Source organism: Prionailurus bengalensis, chromosome C1, assembly GCF_016509475.1.
Source record: "Prionailurus bengalensis isolate Pbe53 chromosome C1, Fcat_Pben_1.1_paternal_pri, whole genome shotgun sequence".
In the NCBI taxonomy this organism is placed as follows: Eukaryota; Metazoa; Chordata; class Mammalia; order Carnivora; family Felidae; genus Prionailurus; species Prionailurus bengalensis.
Genome location: NC_057345.1, coordinates 160,426,876 through 160,444,258, shown reverse-complemented (window position 1 = coordinate 160,444,258; position 17,383 = coordinate 160,426,876). Strand labels below are relative to the sequence as shown.

The 17,383-nt window shown below is 38.8% G+C and overlaps 1 protein-coding gene across 1 annotated transcript in view; it reads right to left on the bottom strand.

Annotated features, from left to right (window-relative positions):
* The window catches only part of GORASP2 (golgi reassembly stacking protein 2), a 34,470-nt gene extending 17,753 nt beyond the window's left edge, over positions 1-16,717 (bottom strand). The window contains exon 1 of the mRNA XM_043577018.1: positions 16,353-16,717. Coding sequence (XP_043432953.1) covers positions 16,353-16,415 — 63 coding nt within the window. The 5' untranslated portion in view covers positions 16,416-16,717. The remainder of the gene's footprint in view (positions 1-16,352) is intronic.
* Positions 16,718-17,383: the final 666 nt, after the last annotated feature.

Here is a 17,383-nt window from a genome sequence, read left to right as displayed (position 1 = left end):
AAAGGGTTTTGGGGGAGCCTGGGTGGCTCAGTTGGTTAAGTGACCGATGCTCAGGTCATGATCTCACAGCTCATGGGTTCAAGTCCCGAGTCAGGCTCTGTGCTGATAGCTCAGAGCCTAGAGCCTGCTTTGGGTTCTGTTTCTCCTTCTCTCTCTGACCCTCCCCTGCTTGTGTTCTCTCAAAAATAAAAAAACATTAAAAAACTTTTTTAAGAATATACCACTTATAAAAAAACTAGAGGGTTTTAAAGTTGAGATAGGTAAGGGGATAAAACGGACATCTGAAAGTTGAAATGAGTAAATATCCAGGAGTCTGAGAAAATGGGGATCATAATATAGTATAGCTAGACAACAGAATGGTGTGGGACAGAAATATAGAATTATAGATTTTGAAAATCACAAAACTTCTAATCCAGGGGATCTTAAACTGAGGTCTGTGTGGATAGCTTCAGGGAGCACTGCAGCTCCTGAAATTATATGCAACATTTTGTAGTAATCAGCAGTTTTCCAGGTATAAAGATCCACGGCTTTCATTAGATTCTCAAAGGGTTTCTCCAAATAAAATGCTAAACCCACAGATTTTGTGCAATTCTTTTATTTGCAGGTGAAGAAACCATCCTGTGACTTGCCTATGGTCCTATAGTTGGCTCGTGGCAGAGGTTAAACTCAAAAGTATATCTTGTAACGTTAGTCCAGTAAGGAGACTGGAAAAAAGAGTGGAGCCAGACTTATACAGGACTTTAAATGGAAGATTAAGATTACTTAGATTCTCAACAATTCAAATGGTTAGTTAGCATACCAAACTTGAAATGGACTAAAATTATTAAATTTTCTAAATTTACAGTAATAAAAATATTAGTAGCTGGCAATAGTAATACAGTATGACAAAACAGCAAAAAGGTAATACAATCCACTTTGTATTTCCTCTAAAATATTTTAATATTTTAAGGACTTTTTATTCAGAGTGATATTATTTTATACTGTCAAAACTATCCTTTGAAAATGAGGTTTGCATGGATATTTGCAGGCCGATTATCTGTAACACTCCCAACAGTTCTAACAGTCAATAGTCAATTCTCAAGTTATGCAAATAATAGATGCACTCATTCATCCACACACAAATCTGCAGTTATCTATACAGTAACAAATTTTACTGCTTTCAAAATGGAAACCAGGAAGGAACCCAGAATATGTTCCTCTAATACCAGACTTCTTGGATTAAGGAAATTTAATATTTGATTAATGATACATTCATTCCTTTTTGGACTAACGTTACCTTTTAGGTAAAACCAAATTATACTATCACTGCTTCTGAAGAAGTAAAACTAGGTCTTCTTCATTTGTCACAGTACAAAAGTTGTCCATTATAAAGATGGCTCCATGTTTTAATTTACTAAAACTGTTTAATCTTGCTTTCTGTAAATTCTCTTGCAAATTTGGGACTACATCATTTTTGTAAATTAAACAAGTTGATTAAATATCAAAGGGTTTTATTATTTACAAGTGTTAGCTCTAATGAAAATAATCAGCACAAACTCGTTTAGCTTCTTTATACTCAGTTTTCTTAAATGAAGGATATTTTATATTCTACATGTTACCAAGCAAAATGTCTAGAACTCCAACTGGCAGACAGATTTCTCTTCAAAAGGCAACTCTGTAAGGAAAACAGTGGCAGTCTGGAGTTATTACGAGAAGAAAAGGGAGGTCAAGTCACAGCTAGCTGGGAAAGAGTCATGATCTACTAGGTGTGAAATGCCTATTAGGTGCCTAGCAATTAGGTGTGAAATGCCTCAAGTGTGAAAAGAGGATAATTAGCATAGACCCCTGGAGACCCTTCGCTGTGGCGTTTCTCACTTAATAAGGTCCTCGTCTAATCCTCTGATTCTCTGAATCTGAATGTTTCCAAATGACTTTTTTTTCTAGAAACCAACCAGTCCATTGATCAATTTCGGACTTCTCCACTGAGGCTGCCAAAAGTTTATCTTTCAGTTAAAAAGGGACAAAGATAGTACTTTTGTAATGTCATCACCAACTTAGAAAGTTGATCCCACACACTGATGCTTATCATGCCACCCTCCAAGTATAAAGTTTTACCACTATTTGAAATGGAGTTTCTAATAACATTAGAACTATTCTTTCCCATTACTCAAAAGAAATTCAATAGCCAAATTTGAATTCTAAAATAAGTACACTTAAATAACCCTTTCTCTATTTTTCTATTTGCATTTGCTACAAACATCAATCTCCTCTGTTTCTAATGTACCTTGAAATTAACTTCTTTCCTAAATTTATTTACATCATTAGTACCAGTACAATTCTGGCAACTAGGTATCTAACAGGAAACCAACAGAGGGAGCCCTAGAAAATGCTCTCTTTGACCCTAATATACTTAAAGACAATTTCCTACATTTCATAGCATGCAAAACAAGATCTACAACACAGCAAATTAAACATCCACACAGGTTAAGTTTCTCTGGCAATACTACCCACTGACAAGAATCTCTTAGGCACCCAATCTGTCAGGCATCAGATTACCACTTCAATACTTCCTGCCCCCTATAAGATCTCTCAATTATTGATTCACCTGCTTCCTTCAAACCACCTTAATTAAAAAAATGAATATATAAAACCCTGGATCCATCTATCCATCTATCTATCTGGTTCCATAGATCATTAGTATTTATTATTGGGCCAAATATTACAGCAATTTAAGATGAATAGGTTAAATTGGAAAGTTTATAGTTAAGATTTTGCAAGATTTTGAAAAAATGCACAATGTAAAGATAATGGAGTTCTAGAATCAGACTGACTTGATTTTGAGGCATGCTTTTACCTTATTAGCTGTGTGAACTTGGGAAAGATTATTTATCTTTCTGGGCCTCAGTCTTTCCATCCACAAGTAAAGGATAACATCATCTACTGTACATGAATACTGTAGAGATTGAATGAGTTTATGAAATGCCTAGCTAAGACTCTGATATATGATAGGAGTCCTACAAATCTTTTTTTAATGATGTGCCTGGCATGTCTGATGCCTAAACAAATCTTTCTTTTTAAGTTAGTTAATTAATTTAAAATTAGTTTATACGTATATATGCATGTACGTATGTATTATGTAATCTCTACACCCAACCTGGAGCCTTAACTCAACCCCAAGATCAAGAGTCACATGCTCTTCCAACTGAGCCAGCCAGGCACCCCCGGGAGGAGAGGGGGGGTTTCTACAAATCTTAAAGTCACCTTCCTAACTCTGCAATCACCACCTGAGGGCAAATCTTTACAACTAATGAATTCCTGGACACTACATGATTGTTCTAATTATGCATTAATCGTCTTTCTCCTCTTTAAAAAAGGAAAGGGAAAGAATTTGCAATAAATTTGTCATAAAACAAAAAAGTAGAATAAAAAAATAAAACCACAGAGGTAGAGTCAAAGGTAAAATGATAGAGCCTTCAGAGGAATACAAAGGAGAATATCTTTGAGATTTTCAAATATGAAAGACTTCTTAAACTGGATACAAAAAAACACTAATCATAAACTAAAAAAATTAATGAATTATACTAAAACTACAAACTTCTGCTCATCGAAAGACACACTTAAGACAATGGAAAGATTTATTATACATCCAACAAAGGAGCTATATTCAGAACAAATTTAGAATTACTGCAAATCATTAAGAAAGAAACAGTAAAACCACAATGAGAAACAACTTCACATCCATAAGACTGGCTAAAATAAAAAAGATACTAACAAAGGTTTGAAACAAACCCTCATATATTAGTGGTGGGAATATAAAATGGTGTAGTTGCTGTGGGAACAGTTTGGCAGATCCTCAAATGTTAAACAAAGAGTTACCATGTGACCCAGCAATGCCACTCCTAGATATATAAAAAAGAGAAATGAAAGCATGTCCACATAAAAACTTGTACACAAAATTCATAGCTGCATTATTCATAGCAGCCAGAAAGTGGAAACAACCCAATGTCCCATAACTGATGAATGAACAAACAAATGTGTTACACCCATAGAATGAAGTATTATCTGGCGATAAAAAGGAAGTATTCATGCTACAACATGAATGACCCTTGAAAACACTATGCTAAATCACAAAGACCACATATTGCATGATTCCATTTATATGAAATGTCCAAAATAGGCAAATCCACAGAAACAGAAAGTAGATTAGTGGTTGCCAGGGGCTGGGGGTAGGAGGAATGGGGAGTAGCTGCAATTGGGTATGGAGTTTCTTTCCGGGGGTAATAAAAAGGTTCCGGAATTAGATACTAGTGACGGTTGCACAACTCTGAATATACTAAAAAACCTGTGAACTGTATACTTTAAAAGGCCGAATTTAATGGCAGGTAAATTATATCTCAATGAAGCTGCTAAAAAAAATAATAATTTAATGGAGAAATGGGGAAAAGATTTTAGCAGACACTAAACAAAAAAGGGTACTGATGTGGCCAATAAATATGAAAATATGCTCAACTTCAATAGCTGCAATTATCACATTGAAACCACAATGTGATACCACCTGCCAGACTGGCGAAAATGAAAAAGATGGAAAATACTAAATGTTTGTGAGGATACAAAACAGCTGGCAACTTCAATTCCTGCTGGTGGGAATGTAAATGAGCAAACTATTTGGCAATATCTGTTAATATTGAAATATTTGACCAAATATTGCGCTGTTTAAGCATACCCAATAGAAATGGGTATACAGATGTTCTTCAAAAGACACACACAGTTGAATGTTCACAGCAGCACTATTTGTACTAGCCCCAGACTAAAAACTATATTAATTCCCATGAACAGCAGAAGAGATAAATCAATCTTGATATAGTCTCTCGATGGTATAAGGTAAATAAAACAAAAACCTACAACAATACACAAGATGGATATGTTTTACAAGTGGTATGTGAGCAAAAGAGGCCAGACACAAATGAGTACATATGATTCCATTTATATAAAGCTAAGAACAGGTCAAATTAATCTATGCTGTTAGAAATCAGGACAGCATTCACTCTGAGGGGGTTGGTGGGTAAGTCAGAGTGTGCCTGGAGAGGGATGGGATGCTGGGTACACGAGTATGTTGTCTGTGAAAATTCATCAAGCTTTACACTTATGTGCACTTTAAAAAGCTTTAACACATACTCCCCTCTATCCAAAAGGCAGAAATACAATTATTACAACCTAAGAACATACCAAATATTTCACCTACAAAGAACATACTTTGAAAGCCAGCAATTAAATCTCAACGGTCAGTTGAGTACAAAGCAGTCAGTACAAAGGCCACAAAATAACTTACTCTAATGCTCCCCTTTCAGAACATTTCAGGACCACTCTTAGATTCTGTTTATATTTACATGGTTTGGCTACCTGATTCCAAGCCACGAACAGAGTACTAACCAAACAAAAGAACTGAAAGAGATGCCACTGCCACTTGCTTACAGCAAAAAATGATAGCTGGCAGAAAATGAGAATAAAAATTTAAAAAATCAAAAACCAAAAGGAAAAAAAAAAGTTGAGTGTTAACTTATGCCACTTACCAAATTCTACCGAGTATAAACTGTGCACTAACAAAAAAGGTGTAGTTGTGATTGTGTCTTGTGGTAGGGAATACAAAAATTTAAAAAGGTCTCCACTATTAAGCTACTTTTAGAACTTTTCGCAATTATAAAAATCTTCTGTATCGTGTGCTGTCCAATACAGTCGCCACTACCCACATGTGAAATGTGGCTTGTGTGACTCTGGAAGTGGATTTTAAACTTCATTTAATTTAAATAATTTACATCCAAGTTTAAACAGCCATATGTGGCTAGAGACTACTGTACTGCACAGCCCAAGTCTAGGTGATAAGTACATGTATTCCAATACAGCACATGGACATCATCACAACAATTAAGATTAAAAAATTTTAATATATGTAGCACCTATCAGTAATGGTGGAAGCATGCAATGCATTTAAAACATAGATTTGTTTATAATATATTCTTGATACTGAAAGCAGTAAATACTCCATTTTAAGGAAAAAATTGACTTTATACAAATCCATTCCCTGGGAATTCTAACAAGCATGCTGAAGTCTTCTCAGGCCTCATGGTTTACTTTGAACAATTAAGGAATACAACATAGCAGCTGAAAATACTGAAGCGTAATTATGCTTACAAGGGAATGACAAAAATAAATGTGAGCCAAACACCCACATGTAGAATAAATTATGAACACACTTACTGGCACTTATAAGAGTTCAACTTTACATCTGGAGGTTATCTTACCAAAATAAATTCCACAACATGAAAGAAATACTTCTTTCATAAGCACTCTAGAAAAAAGAGCTACAATATGCAAGATAAAATCTGCTAGAGATTTTTACTCAAGAAACAAAAAATGAGCTTATAAGAGAAACTGCACAGTGAAGGGGTATCCATCCCCAGTACATAAAAAGAAATTAGCACCAGTGATTAGAAGCTGGATTTGGAATCACCAACTATATATAAATTCTTCTTAAAGTGGTGTCATCCAATTACTACAGGGAGTTTGTTCTGAAATCAATTTAGTGGACCGTTACAGAAGAGGGAAATGTCAAAATAAGAAAGTATCAGAATAGATAAAATACAAAAAATTCATGACTTCATAAGGGTCATTATTTTTCATGAAATGTAGTAGTACACATGAGTTGCAGAGGAAAATAAATTTCTTACTTTGATCTGTAATAAAAATAAAATTGGAAAGAGTCCTACAAGATGTCATTAACTCTTTTTGTCCAATCAACCTCCAGATAATAAATGCAATTAAACTTTTGGCTTTTCTCTCACCTTCTGATCCTGGACCAGGAGGCAGTTTTACCAGATTTAACATGGATTCTCCCTTGTGTACAGACCTAATTGGTCTAAGCCGGTTGCTTTCCAGTGAAGCATCCATCTCTTCTCCGGGGGTTAAAAGTGTCATAGTACTTTATACTAGGTTTGGGTCATTTCGCATGAACCACTCTCTCTTAAATCTTGGCTTGAGGAGAGAGGGGCAGCAGAATAGAAGGGGAGAAGAGTTTGGGTGGAGTTGGGGGTAGGCATTCTCTTAACTCCATCATTTATATACTACTCCCAGCTGAGGAGTGGAGAACTGCCATCTTAATGTAACAAAGAAAGGAGACTGCAAGGCTACTTTCAGAATACAGGAGATCATCAAACCGAGCATTTCATAAGGTGATACACAAAGACATACCTATCACATGTCTGGCTAGTTTGTGAATTATTTCTCATTTTCTAACCAAGGAGATGTTTCCATAAAATGGGCTCAGTGATATGTGTCTCCTTTTTATTACTGCACCACCAATTCCTTCACACATAAAAGGTAGTTCTGTCTATACCATCATCTCCTCTCTCAATTTAATGTTTTGTACTATTTAAAAAACCACCAGGGATATTAAATAAAAGTAAAAATTAAGTCCAATCCAAGTAATCCAAGTATTAATAATGATTCATTTCAACTATACATGTAAGGCCTCATGTTACATATTTACACGCTTGCGTGATCAAAATGATGTGAGAAGACTTGGGGGGTGTGATATAATAAAAATACACCCGAAATCCTTCAGTTATAAAAATAAATAAATAAAAATAGAAAGACACTTTGGGGGGGGGGGCTCTTCCATCTCTGAAAAGGGCCAGTGTTCCTGTTTGGGACTTGATACAAATATGTGGAAATTATTTTGCAGTAGACTGGAAGAGTTCAAGCTTTACTTGCTGAAACATTTTTTTTTTTAATGTTTATTTTTGAGATAAAGAGAGAGCACGAGCAGGAGAGGGGTAAGGAGAGAGAGAGACACAGAATCTGAAGCAGGCTCCAGGGTCTGAGCTGTCAGCACAGAGCCTGACGTGGGGTTCGAACAGGGAGATCACGACCTGAGCCAAAGTCAGACGCTCAACCGAGTCACCAAGGCGCCCCAGTTTGCTAAAACATTCTTATATGTTCTACCAAAATAACTCAAAGAGCATGTTTTTCTGACCCTATGATGTAATTTATAACATATGAAGCAATTTAAAAATTCTAATGATAACCAAGGAAATTAAAACCCATCAATACACTGTACTTTCTTAGAGAAAGTCTGTGTATCAGAAAAATTATGTTGAAAGAAACTGAAGCCTGCTCCAAAAGAAGCATAAAGTCTGACAACTTGTCACCTAATTTTATAATCTTCAAATACCAATTTAGGCGTTTCTTTCTTAGGGAAAGAAAACTTGCTGTGTGACCTTAGGCAATAATCTTTCTGTGCTCCTTTTCTTTAGCTGTAAAGCGAGGAGGCTGATGAGATAGTTTCTAAGACTGAACGACAACTCACCATGAAGTAAGTCTAACTGCCACTATCTATAGATTCCACAGTGTAGATCCAACCCAACAACATTATTTTAATTGCATAGACTTTTTTAGTCATTTTAATTAATGTGTTTAGTATCACTATGATAAAGCAATGAAAAGGATACTGGTACCTTCCTTTTAAAAAAGACAAAATTTCCTTAAAATGAGGATTCCTTAAAAATTCACAGGCACATTAATAAAATTCATGGGTCACATCTGATCCCAAATTTATGTTTTAAACAGTAGTAACATATAAAGTTAGTTACAAGGGCAAAAGTAGCTGCTGAATGAGCATGTAAATGGAAATGCTACTTAAAATGCTTAGAGGTCCATTTCAATTAGTATTGCCACTACAACAGTGGTTCTCAATGGGTGATACAATAGTGCAGATGCTAACAATAAAGACACCAGCTAACATTTACTGAGTCTTTACCATTCTCCAGACCCTATGCTAAATACTTGACATGGAATATCTCATTTAATCCTTGGGATAACCAATGAGGTAGACAGCAATGTTTTAATGAAGAAATTTTTTTTAATATGAAGTTTATTGTCAAATTAGTTTCCATACAACAAACACCCAGTGCTCATCCCAACAGGTGCCCTCCTCAATGCCCATCACCCACCCCCCCCCACCCCCCCCCCATCAACCCTAAGTTTGTTCTCAGTTTTTAAGAGTCTTTAATGAAGAAATTTAAGAGCAAGGCCATCTGCAAGGTGGCAGTGGGCCAGGAAAAAAAATTAATGTGCTGAATTCTTTTCAAAATACTTTCATATACAGTATCTACTATGGTTTTTCGTCAAAAACAGGCGGAGGAGGCACTAGTATTATCTTCACTTTTCAGATACAAAGAATGGGGCTCAAAGAAGTTCAAAGGTTTGCCCAAGGAAACACAATGAAGTGATGGAGGGGACAGGATGGTTCAGTGATTCCCAAGAGGGGTCTCTGGTGCTCTACTATAGAGTCTCTCAATGCATTCACGTCTACAAGATGACAAGGTTCCTCACTGCTGACAATGTGCTGGAATGGTCTCTCACTGGTGCTTACAACAAAAAACAATCCTGAGCATCACTCCCTTCATGCTGCAGTAAATTCATTTGCACTGCCAAGAGGGATATGGACAGTCTCTCAGGTTAACTACTTTGGTTCTGCATGTTGTTTGGAGAAAAAAAAAAAGTCCTCTTATTTAGTTAATCACACCTCTGAAGGCAATCTACAGTTATATTCTAAAGCATGTACCAAACCTTTACATATAAAATATTTTCTAGTTTAGATTAACTAGTATTAGTGAATCAATTGAAATAATGTAATCCTCTCAGCACAGTATTCAAGCCAGCAAAATGAATGTACTGATATTAATGGTTATTCCAAGTTCAATTCTTATGACAATTTCAGTGGAATTATTTAAAAAGAAGCTGTCAGTGTCTGACCCAGAAAACACTACACCCAAGTGCTGTGCACTCTACTACTTAACTGACCAGAACAGAAACCACAGTTACCCGTCTACAGTAGACCTCCCCAAATAAGGATCCTAAGGATCCTTAAAAACACATTAAAACACACTTCATCACAAAATATGAAAGTGTAGATAAACAGAGTAACACTAATTTGTTCAAGGTCTTTTCAGAAAAAGTTTATGTCCAATGATACAATTTCTAAGCATGTCCTAAGGTTCACACACATTGTATTCGACGGCATTTATGAACTAAAAATCTGACTCCTACATTTGAAAGGAATTTCAAAGACTATTAAATCTTTTAAGATTATATTTTTAAGTAACTCTACACCCAATGTTGGGATCGACATCCCAACTCCTGGCATCAAGCGTTGCATGCTCTACTGACTGGGGCAGGCAGGTGCCCTTATTCGTGGTTTTTTTAGTACAAGAGATCAACTTCGGGAGATCATTTTCTTTAGGTGGTGTTTATAGAGCTTTTTCAGTCATAACTTTGTATGTGAAAAACATCAAATAGCCCAACTGTTTTCTTTTTATAACATTGTTTTCAGAGTGAGTGAGGAAAGAGGATAGTAGTGAGATTTTTATGTTTTTCAAGTGGGGACATGAGTTTAAAATGTTTGAGGGGCACCTGGGTGGCTCAATTGGTTGAGTGTCTGACTTTGGCTCAGGTCATGATCTCGCCTGAGTTTGGATTCTGTCTCCCTCTCCCTCTGCCTCTTCCCACGTGTGCTCTGTCTCTCTCTCTCGCAAAAGTAAATAAACATTAAAAAAAATTTGGGGGGGGGGGGTGCGCCTGGGTGGCTCAGTTGGTTGGGCGACTGACTTCGGCTCAGGTCATGATCTCACAGTTTGTGGGTTCGAGCCCCACCTCGGGCTCTGTGCTGACAGCTTAGAGCCTGCTTTGGATTCTGTGCCTCCCCTCCTCTCTACCCCTCCCCTGCTCACACTCTGTGTCTGTTTCTCAATAATAAATAAACGTTAAAAAAATTTTTTTTTAAGTTTGAGATACACTGTGTTAGTTAAAAAGAAAAAAAGAAAGAAAAATTATGACTATCAAATATCGGGAATTATCTTTCTCAAAATAAGTGCCAAGTTGAAATCGTGCAGGATTTCATGCAGATTAGTGAGGCATCATGAAAAAAAGAACAGATCCATGTAACAGTAGGTATGTCTAGGCATTCCATTTTTTTCTTTTTTAAAGTTTATTTATTTTGAGAGAGATAGAGAGCACAAGTGGGGGAAGGGTAGAGAGAGAGAGAATCCCAAGCAGGCCCTGCAGTGTCAGCTGTCAAGCACAGAACCTGACATGGGGCATGAATCCATGAACCATGAAATTATGACCTGAGCCAAAACTAAGAGTTGGAAGTTCAACCAACTGAGCCACCCAGGGGCCCCGGTATTCCATTTTCCATGGAAATAATTTCACTGTCACTTTCTCCTCTAAGAAATGCTGCCCAGTCTGCAGCCAATGGCCTAGAGATAAAGGCCTGTTATTACACTGGAGACATACTTCATCTCAATGGCCTTTCCTTCAAAACATCCATCACTTCCAAAATCTCTCTTGAAGGAAATGACAAAGAATAGTGAACATGACATTTTCCATGTTCCCATAGTGGTGTGAACACTGGTTCCAGAATGTCCTCAGAGAACTTCCATCTCAAAGAATATTAAAGGTAGAATGAGTTCATTTGAATATTTAAATTTAGAAACAGATCTTATAATGGGCATCAATAAGGCAATTCCAAAAATGTAATTTTGAAAATAGCCTTGTGTAGTTCACTTGGTAATTAAGGGAGAATCTAGGCAAGAATTTTGAATTCAACATACTTCAACTGTAGTAACTTATAGTAACTTCTAACAAAACTAAGAAGCACTGGCTAACATTTTTCCTGCCTAATGTTAAGATTAGAAGGTGCGAATATAAGTGGTACTCATGATGAACATGAAATTGGACTTACTGCATAAGGGAATCTAAAATATAATGCTATTTTTATTTATTTATTTATTTTAACGTTTATTCATTTTGGAGAGACAGACAGAGAGAGAGTGAGCAGGGAAGGGGCAGAGAGAAAGGGAGACACAGAATCCAAATCAGGCTCCAGGCTCTGAGCTGTCAACACAGAGCCCGATGCGGGGCTCAAACTCACAAACTGCAAGATCATGACCTGAGCCGAAGTCGGATGCTCAACCGACTGAGCCACCCAGGTGCTCCAAATATAATGCTATTTTTAAAAGAGAGCTTCTGAACGAATTAAATTTCCACTAGGAGTCCACTTTTTAAAAATACCTTTTGGGGCGCCTCGGTGGCTCATTCGGTTAAGCTGCTAACTCATGATTTTGGCTCAGGTCATGATCTCACAGTTTGTGGGTTCGAGCCCCATGTTTACAGTATGGAGCCTGCTTGGGATTCTCTGTCTCTCTCTCTCCCCCCACTCCCCCACTTGTGCGCATGTTCTCTCTCTCTCAAAATAAACTTAAAAAAAATTAAAATAAATAAACATATCTTTTAATAATTTTTTTTGAATATACAAGTATTTCATGACCGCTCTGGAAATTTTAGAAAATATACTGAAGGGGGCATCTGGGTAGCTCAACTGGTTAGAGTCTGACTCTTAGTTCTGGCTTAGGTCAGGATCTCACAGTTTCATGGGTTTAAGCCCCACGTTGGGCTCTGTGCTCTTAGTGTGGAGTATGCTTGGGATTCTCACTCTCTCCTTTTCTCTCTGTCCCTCTCCCACTTATGCTCTCTCAAAATAAACTTAAAATAAGAAGAAGAAGAATATACTGAGGTTTAACGGAACGTAAAAATGTCACCATTCGCCAATAATCCTTTTAATAGCCTGGTTTATTACCTTTCTGTTTTATTTTCCTTGACACTTGAATGTACATGCACCTACACAGAGAGACATGCCTACGGCCACACAGTGTTTTGAAACACAATTTTCATGAATGTATAGCATTCCAATCTGTGGTTAGGCCCTGATTTATTTAGCACTGTGTTTCTGATTGTAAGCCAATATCTTACCATAACTTCAGACTATACCGTACTTGAATATGTCATATCATTCAAAATCTTTGTGAACCATGGCTAAGGGGCAAGGTTAGGCATAGAAAAAAAGAGACTAGAAAAAATACTTCGGCATTATTTACCTTTAGATGACAGAATTACAGGTAGTTTAGGTTCTTGTTAATACTTTTTTAACTTACCTAAAAAGTCTGTAATGAACATATGCTGATAATCAGAAAACAATGTAGTAATCTACTAAAATGAAGATCATTTGTATAAATTAATATTAAGATTCAATAATTTGGGAAATGTACATTTTAAGTGAAAACAAGACAGGATTTGAGGTTGTGAACATGTACTTACAACAGCAAAGACTTTTTAGAAAAAGTAAATGTCCACCACCACCAGGTGCTGCTTAGCTAAACTCTGACACAACAAACTGCTGTGGAGCTAAGTGAAACCAAGAGACAGATCTCTATGTGCTCCTATGAAGACTGCCAAGATGGATTAGCAAATAAGAGACCAAGGGGAGTAATAGTAGGTATCATGTGATTCCAACAGTTACAGAAGGAAACAAAGAGTGAAGGAGAGCAGAATTCTTTTACCTGCATAAAACATTTTTGAAAAGATACGTAAGAAACTACTGTGGTTGCTTCTAGGGTAAGAATGGGGAGTTGGCTACACAATATGATCACAATGCGAAAATGTACATTAATACAAAATGCATAATACATAAAAAGGAAAGTACGCTGCTCACAGCAGAAAACCTAAAACTATTTCAATGTTGCCCCCTAAAAATTTTTAAAAGCAGAATCTACCAATGGATATGGAATATAGAAAAAAATGTAAAGTACTTGAACTGTAGGAATGCTGAAACAACAATAAGATAGCAGTGGAAATGGTTGTCAGTATAATTGTTATCTTAATTTTTTAAAATTTAATGTTTATTTATTTTGAGAGAGAGAGGGAGAGAGCACAAGAGGGGGGAGGGGCAGAGAGAGAGAGAGACACAGAATCTGAAGCGGGCTCCGGGCTCTGAGCTGTCAGCACAGAGCCAGACATGGGGCTCGAACTCACAAGCTGTGAGATCATGACCTGAGCTGAAGTTGGACGCTCAACCGACTAAGCCACCCAGGCACCCCTATAATTGTTATTTTAAAACCCAGTCAAACAAGTTTTTATTACTAACAAGGAAATGGCCAGGGAATCGATTACTAAAGGAAACAAACTTTTTTTTTTAATTTTTAAAGTTTATTTATTTTGAGAGAAAGAGAGAGAGAGAATCCCAAGCAGGCTCTGCACTGTCAGTACAGAACCTGATGCAGGGCTCAAACTCACAAACGGTGAGATCATAACTTGGGGTGAAACCAAGAGTCAGACGCTTAACTGACTGAGCCACCCAGGAGCCCCAGCAAACAAACTTCTCAGAAATCATTCTAGAACTTGTTAATAGGAGTGATTTTACTCCAAGGTTATCTTACTGTATCTATTCTAGTTTACAAGCTCAGTAATCCAGCACTGCAATATATTACTGTATATTAGGCAATAATAAGTGAAAGGAATATATTTTTTTAATATGTCCAGATTTAACATAGTACTTTCCCCTCTAAAAACAAAGATAACTGGAAATCAATGACAGAATTAGGAACAGAGTAGGTTAGGACTCAAACACATTTTAAAAATGCTCCTAAACTAAATGGTCATTACTATTTTAAAGCTCTCTCTAGCAAAGCTTGAATAAGATTTCATTTTTTGCAACATTTACGCTCCAGATGCAGGAAAACTAAGGTTGTCTCTAGTGATTCGGAAAATCAGATTTATAGATTAATAACACATCTGCACTACTGAATATGCATGAGTGCTGATTTACTGAGGTGCACTTATGTAAAGAATATATACTTCAACTTACTTTACGTGGAACACAGTCATGAACAGAAGTCGTTCAACTGCAATCCTTTTGATGTATACAGCTTTCTAACAGACTTTTAAAACTCAATAATGCTGTTTTACTGAGTGCACGTATTATTAAAATATCATGAGTCTCCAAGGATTCATGGCTACCATCAGCCACTGTGAGAATCAGCTGGTAATACTGGGTATCGGGCTCCAGGGTAGAAAATCAAAATCAAACCAGATAAGAGAAAAGTAGTGCTGCTAATTTTCACTTTACATTTAGATCCAACATTTCTCCTTCAATTTCTCCCACCAGTGTGGCACATGGGGTTGGCTTAGCTGAAAGGAATACGAAGGTAATATGGTTTGTTTAAAGATTCCCTTTATTTTCCGGGAGAATCATCCTTTCCTACCAAAAGTGTGGCTTCAAGAGAGATTTTCAGTACAGTGGAGAGGCAACAAGACATGATAATCCTGAAGATCAGAAAGGGGATCGATCACAGTACTATCACACACTTAACTGGGTAATTCAGTTTAAGAATGCTGTCTTACCTAAAACATGGGATCTAAGACAGAATGACCGTAATACGGCACCAGGAAGTACTTTCTCACTTTCAGTGAAAATGCTGTTGCCTGAGAGCAGCTAATATCTAGTGACACTCTATTATGTCCTGAAATGGTACTACGGATTAGGGCCACTTAGTTGACAATCCATCATGTTGCCACTCACGCAGGTGTCACAGCACATAACCATCAATGCTACTTTTAAAGACTTCCAGTTCCCTAAGAACCACATGCTTTGCAACAACTTAGGCTGCTCATAAGCAGGGGCTTACCTAATGCTTTTTGAGATACTATGTTTCTCCATCCCAGTGACTGACGCTGCTTTCCTGTATTTACCTACGTTTGTTTGTTTTTTCAAACGTTCCTCTCTCCATTACCTCTTTTACCACCCTGAGCAGTCTCAGAACAGAACGGAAGTTCCCCCCGCCAGGAAATGTGGAAAAGGAGGGCTGGAAAGGTCAGGAGCGACACAGGAAAAGAGTCCTGCAAAAGCAAGTGAATTTAAGTCCGTCAAACCTACTATTAGGCCATTTCGTTTTCTGTTTGCCTAATTGACCTTTCCGGACACCCAGATAGCGCCGAGGTGAATTATCACCTGCCGTCGCATCCCCTGCCTCTAGCCTGCCGAGTTCCAGGCTTCAATTTCTCAGAAAACTCCAATGCTACCTTGACCATCACCTCTTTTGCAGACTTTGCCCCAAGCCTTTCCTAACTTTGTAAGGTAAGAATTAAGAGGAAGAGAATGGAGAAGGCTGTGAGGAGAAAAAGGAGTCAAGGTTGTACCCCCACCCCCTCCGTGTCTGGGCCGCCCCCTGACCAAGTTGCCGGCTGCCGCCTCAGGCTCCACTCCGTCCTCCCAGAGCGGCGGACCCCTGGCCCGGAGCGCTCCCGGTAAGCAAGTTGCGCGCAGCCTTCCGAACCGGCCTCGGCTAAGGCAGCGCCCGCGGTCGCCGCTCCTTTGCGGGACCAGGCCTGGCTGTCCCGGGAAGGGGCCCGTCGGGGCCTCTGCCTCCCCGCGGCTGGGCCCCGCCTGCAGCCAGCCGCTCCCGAGCCGCCGTCGGAGCTCTTACCCGCAGGACGTGGTAGCCTTCCGTGCCCCCGCCAGGGATCTCGACGCTCTGCGAGGACCCCATGGCGGCGGGCGATCAATGTGAGCGGGCCGGGATCCGCGCTGCTCCCCGCCCCCTGCGCACCGCCCGCTCCGCTCCTCCGCGTAGCACTTGGGACGTGGCACTAGCTGCCGCCGGAGAGCCGGGCCGCACTGCCCGCCGGGAGAGCGTCGCCGCGGCACCCACTGCCGCTGCGACGCCGCAGACAGCGCCACCTGCCGCAAATCACCGGAAGAGGGCTGAGCACACGCCGGCGGGGAGGGGCTTATTCAGGCTCGCGAGAGAATAGAAAAACAGTTCCTCCGGCCTTGGCATCTTGCTACGGATCCCTAGGTTAGACAAGCTTAAACAGACGCGTTCCCGCTCGCCTGAATGAACGATTGCATTGTCGTAGCTCCCCCTGGTGGCCAGAAGCAGGGAAAGGCTGCTACCAAAAAGAATAGGGCGGGTCCAAACAGAGAGCTATTCTGGGGGGGTCTTGTCCCAGTTTATACAGAGGGCGATAGTGCCTCTCCGTGGGCTGGATACTGCATTCGCTCATCTAAACTCAGTTTTATAAAGGAAAACGTTCTGATTCTGTTTTTGCCTTCCTAATTGTGAGCACAAGATCAGAGGATCGGTCACAATCTGAGCGATGTCGGAGTGGAAAGTGCAATTGGATGCCCTTGGTGTTCCACCTCCTGCTGCTGGGTTTCCCACTTCCTAGGAAACCCTTGGTTACTTTAAGTAGCCAAGTTGTATTTACACTTTTCCTACTCCGTTGCTCCTTTTGCCCCTTCCCTATAAAATCTCCAATTATGGCCATTCCCCAGTGGTCAATTTGATCACTAATGGTGGGTCAACCAGATGTCAGAAAACGTGTATTCTGGTGTGAAGCAACGTAAAGTATACATTACCATCCATGAAATATTCTAGCCCAAAATATTTGGGGCTTCTATCACATCTTTAGTTAGATCTCCCAGGGTAGAGGATAGAGGGAAATGTATGTAAAA